A 9,579-nucleotide genomic window follows, 5' to 3' on the forward strand; every position below is an offset into this window, starting at 1 on the left:
TTCATCAGATTTGTAGAAATGTAGCACTGCATCAGTGTCTCAGCAATGGATGCTCTGCAGTGAATGGGTGCCGTCAGAATGAGAGTCCAAACAGCTGATAAAAACATCACAATAATCCACAAGTAATCCACACCACTCCAGTTCATCAGTTAACATCCTCAGAAGACAAAAGCTGAAACAAATCCATCATTACGATTGCTTCTGTAATGAACCCTGAACAGTCCTTTCATTTCCAAAGCTAAGAAACATCACAAACATTTCCACAATGTTTATGCTCTGAACGGAGGAAGAAAGAACACTTGGAAGAAAATAAAGCCAATAAAATGTCACTATGGCTAATAAAATGGATTTTATATCAATTCAACACATTTACATGCTTTTTTGCATGATCTTCAAAACAGTGTTATTTCAAAAGTCTCTCAGATACATAATTTAGATTTTGCTGTTTGTATTTTACTGCTATATTCAAAGTCAACATTTACAATCCATTTTACAAAATGTATTTCCATATCTAAGCAAATATACAAAAAAAAAAAAAAGAATAGATGGTTAAAAGTTGGCATTTCATACCAGAATAGCAATTAATGGTTAAAAACGGGAAAAAGAAAATTGTTTGTCAAGTTATTATATTTTTAAAAAAAGACAAACATTTATTCTTCATACAATATGTACTGATGAATCATTCACAATAAGATTAGATGCATGTTTTAAAAACATTAAATAGTTAATTTTAATTTCATGTTGACTTAAAAGTAGCTGGGCTTGTAAAATAAGAATCAGTTTCTCTCTTTGCTGACAAATCACAGAATATCTGTGCGCTCATACACAATATTTATAAAACGTTCAATATTCATAAAACAAATAAATACCAAGCAGATTTCACTAAAAACAAGTTCTATGTATATAGTGCACATACAGAGCATTAGTGCGTGTGAAAGTGTGTTCTCACTGCAGCGAGCCGTCGCTCAGCGCTCTGTTGGGTCCTCTCTGCCGTCTTCATGCTGGGACTCTCTCTGGCCTGTAATGACAGTGAAGCACATTAGCACAGAATCACATCACCGGCCTCCAGAGGTAATGCTATTCAGAGAGCCGGGTTAAAAAAAAGCCCTGGATTTCATAAATCCTATTTATTGAATAACATCTCAACATGAGAACTAACTTTCTTGCAGGGAGGATATTGCAGGCTCACAAACTACATTTTGAAGTCAGTCACATTGTGTGTTTTAGCCGCTGTTCTGTGTGAGAGCCGTCAGTGGAAATGCGATGTGACGTACAGCGTTTCCTCATGATTGTAACAGATGAAGTGGCTGGAAAATCAGCTAATTTATGCGCTGCATTTAAATCAACAGCAAGTGAAACAATCCTCCAGCGGACAAAAACAGTTAGGATTCACAACATCAGTCTTGAGTTGTGAACATTTGCCATAAGCTCAGATGTGAAACATATTGCAAATATTAGTTTCTGTCATTATTTACACTCTTGTGCAGTCCCTGCAGTTTTCCGTTATTACTGTAAGTGATTGTGGAAGCTTGTTTATGCCACAGGATAAAAAAAAAAAGTTAATTACAACATTTTATTGTACAATTCTGAGTTTATATCTCATAATTCAGACTTTTTTCTTCACAATTCTGAGAAATTGTGAGATATAAGCTCATAATTCTGAGAAAAACACTTTTTTTTAATTCCATGCCGCAAACAAGAAAAAACAGAACTGCAAGATATAAGCTCAGAATTCTGAGAAAAAAAACAGAGAAAGTCAGAATTCTGAATTTATATCTCACAATTCTGAAAAAACTCAAAATTTGTAAAATAAGTCACATTTACTTTATTTTTGAATTACATGGCAGAAACAGGCTTCCATATGGAACACAAGGCAAAATGTTTTTTTTTTTTGCAATCCTGCATAATTCGCCATTTAAGCGGAAAAGTGCAGTGCAACAAAGTTCAACATACTCAATTAAAAAGACGTGCATGTCAAAATATCACCATCTTGGCAACTGGTCACATACAGTAAACACAACCAATTAGGAACGATTTACAAACGTAAACTGTTAGAAAATCTGACGTTTATCAGTGTATTGGATCTGTGAGTTAGGTCTTAAAGTGACAGCAGACAATAAAAAGAGAAAATCACTCACTGCTCCTGACTTAGCAACTTTAGTAGCTCAGTGTATATAATTTATACAGTTTATACTGTGCAGTGTTGTGGAAGCCCATTTCTGCCAATAATAAAAAATAAATAAATTTAAAAAAGGTAATTTCAAATTTTTTTCTTAAAAAAAAACTAAACAAAACATAACTGAGAGCTATAAGCTTGCAATTCTGAGAAGTCAGAATTATGAGATAAAACACTGTAATTACCTTCATTTTTTTTGTACAATGCAAACTCAGAATTGAGAGAAAGTCTAAATTATGAATTGCAATTCCATTTTTTAAAATTCTGAGTTTACATCACACAATTTTTTTGTATCTTGCAATTCTCAGAATTTTCTTAGAATTCCAAGAAAAACAGTCAGAATTGTGAAATTAAAAATTAACTTTATTTTTTATTCCTGGGCAGAAAAAGCATCCATACTGTGTTTTATTTTACATTTGATTATTCAATTTCTGTAGTGTTTTATACCTGAATACTAAACCTACCTTTAAAAAAAACTCTATTTCATTTGTATCTTTGCCCTGTTGTTTGTAATTTGCTTATTTGTTCTTATTTTAACAACAAAAACGTCTAGTTTAAAGTTGTGTCAGAATTTGATAAGACACAAATACAAGCTTTCTGCCATTTTTCCCCCATATGTAACTATTGTACATTTGGTGTCATACATAATATGGTAAATGTCATGTCCTATTTATAAAAATAAATTCTGGAAATGACTGCCACAATATCAGTCATTCAGATGACAGAAGTCCTGCTGGGGCTGCCTGTTGTGCCAAACCTTTGGGACTTTCTTCAGTGAATCCCAAATAGAGAAATATTTTAGATTATTTTTTGGAGTTTGACAGAACAGAGTGAACACTCTTAAATAATTCACACAGAAGAAAGAAAGTCAAATGGGTTAGGAATGACATGGCAGTGAGTAACTGAGGAGAAAAGTTTCACTTTTGTGCTACAAGAAGCACAAAATCCGTACTCAATAAATTTTTTACACAGCTGTTTATAGTATGTACACGCATTGACATCTCCAGATGATTGCAAGCTTCCTGACAGGCAAAATAAACAGAGAACCCATGAGGAAGGACTCGGTTTGCTCGGCCCGCGTCTGTCTGATCAGTAGTCTGTGAAGGTTTGAAGGAGGAGCAGTAATTCACAGCCTTGATGGACTGGACTTCCATACGGGGAGGAATGAAAGAATCATGGGAAATGGGAGGCGTTGTAAAATTGATTTGTGAGAAGAAAGTCCTACCTTGGCATTGTGATTTTGCATAGCACGAGTTCAACAGCTGAATAAAAGAGCAAAATAAAATCCATGGTGAGTGATGATCAAATCCACATGACAGGTTCATGCATCATCAAACGGGTCGTTTCTGCTGTGCACTAGATTTTCATGCCACACCATCATATATCTTTAAAAATATTTTAAAAACAGAACTTTATTAGTCATTTATTAGAATGTAATTCATTCAGAAATATTCTTTGTCTTTGTATTTTTTTCCTTCCAAAAATTTCATATTGTTTTAAATTATAATCAATTTATATGGTTTTCCTGTGTCCCAATGTTACTTTAGTACCATTGATATACCATTACATTATACTATTTGTAAATATTTTGAATTAGATTTTATTTTTATATTTTCTGTTGTCACTTTAATTTTAGTTAAAGGTTTAGTAATTTTGTTGTGTGTTTTTGTCATTTTTATTTTTCAGATGTCATTTTTTTTTTTTTTTTTTTTTTTTTTTAATTCTTTTTTTTTTTTTTTTTTTTTTTTTTTTTTTTTTTTTTCAAATACAGTTTTTGTTTTTACGTAGTTTTCATTTTAATTAATTTAGTTTTAGTTAGTTTAGTACTTCAAGTTAACCTTAATGAAAATGAGAAATGCAGCTGAAAAAAGTTTGTTATATTTAATTTCAGTTAACCTTTATTTTATTTTACAAGTAACCATTTGGTTTTAGTTTTAGATAACTCTAATAATTTAGGCTGGTTACAAAAAGACAATTTTACACAATATTTTGGTGTTAAAATACTTTTGTATTACTATTTTATGCTAATTGTAGCATTTCATAATTACTTTTTATGATCTTAGTTGTAGTTAATAACCCTGCTGTGTCCTCAATATCGCTTTTCAATGTTATTCTTTAAAAAAATTCCGTAATGACATCATCTTCCAGGAAGTGACATCATTTTGGTAGGAAATAACATTATCAGTGGATTTGATGAATTCAGTGATGTTGGTTTGTGCCTCTCTAAAACATTCATCCTTTTTGATCAAATCAAAATTTCAGTATATTAAAATATGAAAAATCACTTCAAGTAGACATCCTCATGTTAGCTAAATGTCAATCTAAATGAGCACTGACTAGCTTCAGCTCTTTATGAACATCTTATGTCTGCCCAGAGCATATTTCTGAACATCTTCTATACCTTTTTGTAGAAATACATCCTTAATTACATTCATCATGTAGAGGTTAGAGAGTTCAAAGCAGAAAGGACCCAAACATTAAGGTACGGGTGGTGAAATACCTCCTCATTGTGTTTCTCCAGCCTCTCCAGTTGTTCTCGCTGAGCTGCCTGGAGTTGCTCGCTCTCCTTGGACTGTTTCATGGCGAGCTGTCAATCAACGCCCATGTTAATTTACATAATTAGAAACATGCATTTGAAAAAACAACAACAACAAAACAAAGGATTAGAATCATTACCCTCTTTCTTTCTGTAAGAAACTTCCTTGTGTTCGTGCTGTTAAGCTCTCGAACTCTCCTGCAGAAACACATCCCGTTAGAAACAGTATTAGTGGAGTCCGATTATTGCTTATAACTTTTGACCAGTAGGTGACACGGAGTTAAAATTTTGTGCACATCATAAGGGGATGATGACAATGAAATCTGCCAAGTTTCATTGCAATATACCAAAGTGTTCCCAAAACACACCCTTAGTTCCTCTTTGGCGTTATCAATTTATTGGTGGGGTTAAATTCAAATTATGTTTGTGAGGGTTTGTCAGATGATGATGAATGATATGAGGCAATTTATGGGTGGAATAATAAAAAAATGGTCCATGAAGAGGTACAAAATAGTGGAAAAGCATTTGGTTAACCTAGAAAATCAGTCCTCTACAAATACCCATTAATACATAGAAGAATCATGAGTTAAATCCAAGGTAATAATAATTTTTTTGTGAGGTTTTGACCAGTAGGTGGTGCTGGCTTGAAATTTTGTGCACATCATAAGTGGATGATGACAATGATAATTCCTAAGTTTCATTACAATATACCAAAGTGTTCCCAAAACACATCAACAGTTCCTCTTTGGCGTTCTCGTCAATTTATTGTTGCGTTAAAATCAAAGAGTTCTGAAAATCAAATTATGTTTGTGAAGGTTTGTCTGATGATACAATTTATAGGAAAAGTAATGAAAAAATGGTCCATGAAGAGGTTAAAAATAGTGGAAAAACATCTGGTTGACCTAGAAAATTGGTTTCTACAAACACCCATTAATAAATAGACAGAAGAATAATCCTTTTTGTGAGGCTTTGACCAATAGGTGGCTCTGGCTTGAAATTTTGTGCACATCATAAATGAATAGTGACAGTGATAATTCCTAAGTTTTATTACAATATACCAAAGCGTTTCCAAAACACACCCTTAGTTCTGCTTTGGTGCCCTCAACACTGTATTAGTGTTAAAAAAATATGTTTGTGAAGGTTTGTCTTATGATGGATAATATGAGGAAATATATAGGAGAAGTAATGAAACAATGGTACATGAAGAGGTTCAAAATAGTTTCTACAAACACCCATTAATACATAGAAGAATCATGAGTTAAATCCAAAGTAATAATAATTTTCATGAGGTTTTGACCAGTAGGTGGCGCTGGCTTGAAATTTTATGCACATCATAAGGGGATGATGACAATGATAATTCCTAGGTTTCATTACTATATACCAAAGCGTTCCCAAAACACACCCTCAGTTCTGCTTTGGTGTTCTCAACAATTTATTGTGTTAAAATCTAGCCTGAAACTTGGTATTATGAGCACTTCCTGTGTCTGGTTGCCTCTAAGACGAATCACTTGATGTATTCCCCAATTGTAAGTCGCTTTGGATAAAAGTGTAAATCAAAAAGTTATGAAAATCAAATTATGCTTGTGAAGGTTGGTCTGATGATGGTTAATATGAGGTAATGTATTGTACAAGTAATGAAAAAATGGTCTGTGTAAAGACTAGAGATGATAAACAATTAAAGTTAAATCTTCTGTTAAATCTGAAATAATTTTTTTGTAAGTGTTTTTTTTTTAACCAAAGTGCACTCTTTATTGTGGCCCTGCTGCATATGTTCAACATCAAAATATGCAATCATTTTGGAGATGGGTTTTAATTTCTCAGGGTCAGATGCAATGACACAGTTTGGTAAGATGAGTTAAAAAAAAAAAAAACTTGTTTTAACAATATTGTAAATGGTGGAAACTCCAGTGCACTGAGTTCACCTATACAATCGGAGAATAACAGATAAATGGAATGGATCACTGATAGATGGTGCCTGGCCCTAAAAAAGCACAAATTATATGGATGAAATTGCACAAGATGGTTCTGTCTGGACATTAAATTTCAATAGTTATGCCTCAAAATACAAGAAAAGCACAGAGGAAAGTGGAACCTACAAAGTAACGCTGGCTGCATGAGCTTTAAAGTGAACTGCTGCCGAGCTTTTATTATTACCGTTCCCTCTCAGCCTTGTTCTTTATGCTTTTGTCTTGACTGATGGCTTTGCTGCTCTCCATCGAGGTCTTCGCTTGGTTGGTTCGCATCTCTTTATTCTGTCTGTAAGAGAAGGAAATACTTCAATTTGGTTTTTATAATAAACACTGATTTGCTCTATTATTTCAATAAAGTAGGTCTGTATTTATATGTATACTCTGTGCAACTGTAGAAATGTCAACTACTAGAGATGTTTTATATTTTATATATATATATATATATAATAGTTTGACTGTTTTAAGCATTATGTTATGAACTGAAGATACTGAAAAAAAACAAAAAAAACACAAATGTCAGGGCATTCCAATACTTCTCCAGGGTGCTAAAACCAGGGTTACCAGGGTTATTATTATTAACAAACAAAACAAATAAACAAATAATAATACATTTAAAAATAATAATTAAAAATCATTACTTGAAATAAAACCAACATTAACTAAATTAAAATAAAACGTAAAAAAATAAACTTATTTAGCTAGTTTCCAAGCTGAAGTACAGAAATAACTAAAAGTAAATAAACTAAAACTAAAACTTAATAAAAATTATACAGACACATTTAAAAATACAAAAAGTAATAAACATGTCAAAAACACAAACAACAAAATGATTAAAACTTTAACTAAAAATTAAAATGAAAACAGAAAATATAAAAAATAAACGAATCTAAAATATTAAAAACTATCATAGGATATCAATTATGCTAAAATCAGGTCCATTAAATATTAACAAATACAACTTCTGATTTTAATTATGTATTAGTAAAAAATTAGTAATTGATTTTAATTATATTTTTTTATTCATATAAAATGACTCATACAATGAGCAATAATATCTTGATTGTACTGCGCAACAAGAGCAGACAGTATATGCGCCGCTTAAAGTGAAATTGCAATAATAAACGCTTGATAAAGTTAATGTAAAATATTCAATAAGAACAGAGAACATAACACATACACACACGCTTCAAAAACCCATGTGAAACACACAAGGGAGAATTCAGTCAGAATGAATGGCGCTGTTTAGCACTGCATTGTCTCAGGACCTGATTCACTAAAGCGATTATGCAAATCAGGTAATCCCATAAACACGCCCACAAAATCAGCACTGATCACGATTGACATGGAGCGATTCTCCAGTCAACAGGCCGGATCTGAGCGGAGAACTACTGTCATCTGACCGCGTCACTAGGACTGTAAATGTGCGCTTCACTACACATCTGGAAATGTGCCCGGATACATCCGTCATGTGATGAATCACTGCTGACATGATCAATAGGAAATGTACACAGACGTTAATTGCAATTACCAGGCACACAGAGATGCCTCTGTGAATCCAGCACTCACTATTTACATTGAAAGGAGGCGCGTTTGCCAGGAAAATAATGACACTGATTTCATTTTAATGCACATGACACAATCCTATAGCAGTGTATCTAATGCCTAGTTAAATTATATTGCAGGTGGCTTTTGAAGACGCAGGGCTTTGTGCTTAAAGCTGCAGTCCGTAAGTTTTGCCTCTTTGTCCCCATCTCTGTTTGAAACCTGCAATTGCAGTTATTTGCGGATTTATTTTCCTAACGGCTCCAGCGCGGATGAGTCTAATGTTTTGAGGAGTAACTTATGTGTGGTTCTCAGTCACCGTCTTGGAAGTATGACCCAAATAAGAATTTTCACCGGATATTGTCATCTGACCGAGTAAGTAACAAGTCTGACACTTTTGTTCTGACCAACTGAGGAAAAAAGCATTACAATAAATCGCGCTACAATGGTGATTAAATCTAACGATCGGATATCTCATATCACATCAAACTGTGCAAATTATTATTATTGTTATACTTTGTTCTCAAATTGTTAATGTTAACATCAGCATTGCGTGAATTTGTGTATATAGTGTGTATTAGTGTGTAGATTTCAATTTCTGTACAGTCTAATCTCTAATTGTCATACCATTCGAATTTCATATAAAGAAATTATTTTAACCCAAAAAGCAAATTTTCTTCCTTAGAACTGGTTCTGTTTAAAATACAAATCTTGTGTAATTCTATGTAGGCTGTCTGTAATCAGATGCACGTATACAACTGGAATATAATCTAATTTCAGTCACTTGTGTTTCATAAACACATAAACCTTTTTGGATTACAATCCGCCATCAAAATAAGTTTCATTATTGCAGCTGCTGTGAGAAAAAGCTATAAACGATCCGCCACCTGCAGATATAGCCTACTAGCCGGGACTGCTTCTTTATGTTTACAGACTAGGGCTGTGACGATAAATCGATGCAGAATCGATTCGTGAATGGATTCTGAGATCTTCCGAATGCATCGCGATTCTCTCTGGAATCGATTCTGAGCTTAGATTTTAACAGCAGATGGCGCTCTACTCTAGTTTTTATCCGCACACTAAAATGCTCATGAAGAAGAGCGCTGAAAAGCGCTTGTGCGTTCGGCTGAGTCTGTAATTTCACCTCGGCTCAGAATGCTTTTATGACACGAGATTAATGTAAACAGCCCACTGTGTACACCCTTGTAATCGCTTCAACCTTTTCGAATTTTATGAATGATTATTTTAGGTTCAAGTGTGTGTAAGGATTTGGAAACAAGCAGAGTACGGCTGTTTCTAAAGCATGCAGCGCCATCTACTGTTCAAAACTAAGCTCAGAATCGACTCGAGAAAGA

The 9,579-nt window shown here is 33.4% G+C and overlaps 1 protein-coding gene across 1 annotated transcript in view; it reads right to left on the reverse strand.

The window, feature by feature from the left end:
- Window positions 1–761: 761 nt before the first annotated feature.
- The window catches only part of plcb4a (phospholipase C, beta 4a), a gene marked incomplete at its 5' end in the record, with an annotated part of 50,429 nt that continues 41,611 nt past the window's right edge, over window positions 762–9,579 (reverse strand). The window contains 5 exons of the mRNA XM_016538443.1: window positions 762–1,018; window positions 3,402–3,438; window positions 4,677–4,763; window positions 4,853–4,910; window positions 6,867–6,968. Coding sequence (XP_016393929.1) covers window positions 966–1,018; window positions 3,402–3,438; window positions 4,677–4,763; window positions 4,853–4,910; window positions 6,867–6,968 — 337 coding nt within the window. The remainder of the gene's footprint in view (window positions 1,019–3,401; window positions 3,439–4,676; window positions 4,764–4,852; window positions 4,911–6,866; window positions 6,969–9,579) is intronic.

Source organism: Sinocyclocheilus rhinocerous, unplaced genomic scaffold (genome assembly GCF_001515625.1).
Source record: "Sinocyclocheilus rhinocerous isolate Xijiao unplaced genomic scaffold, SAMN03320098_v1.1 scaffold1364, whole genome shotgun sequence".
Classification (NCBI taxonomy): domain Eukaryota; kingdom Metazoa; phylum Chordata; class Actinopteri; order Cypriniformes; family Cyprinidae; genus Sinocyclocheilus; species Sinocyclocheilus rhinocerous.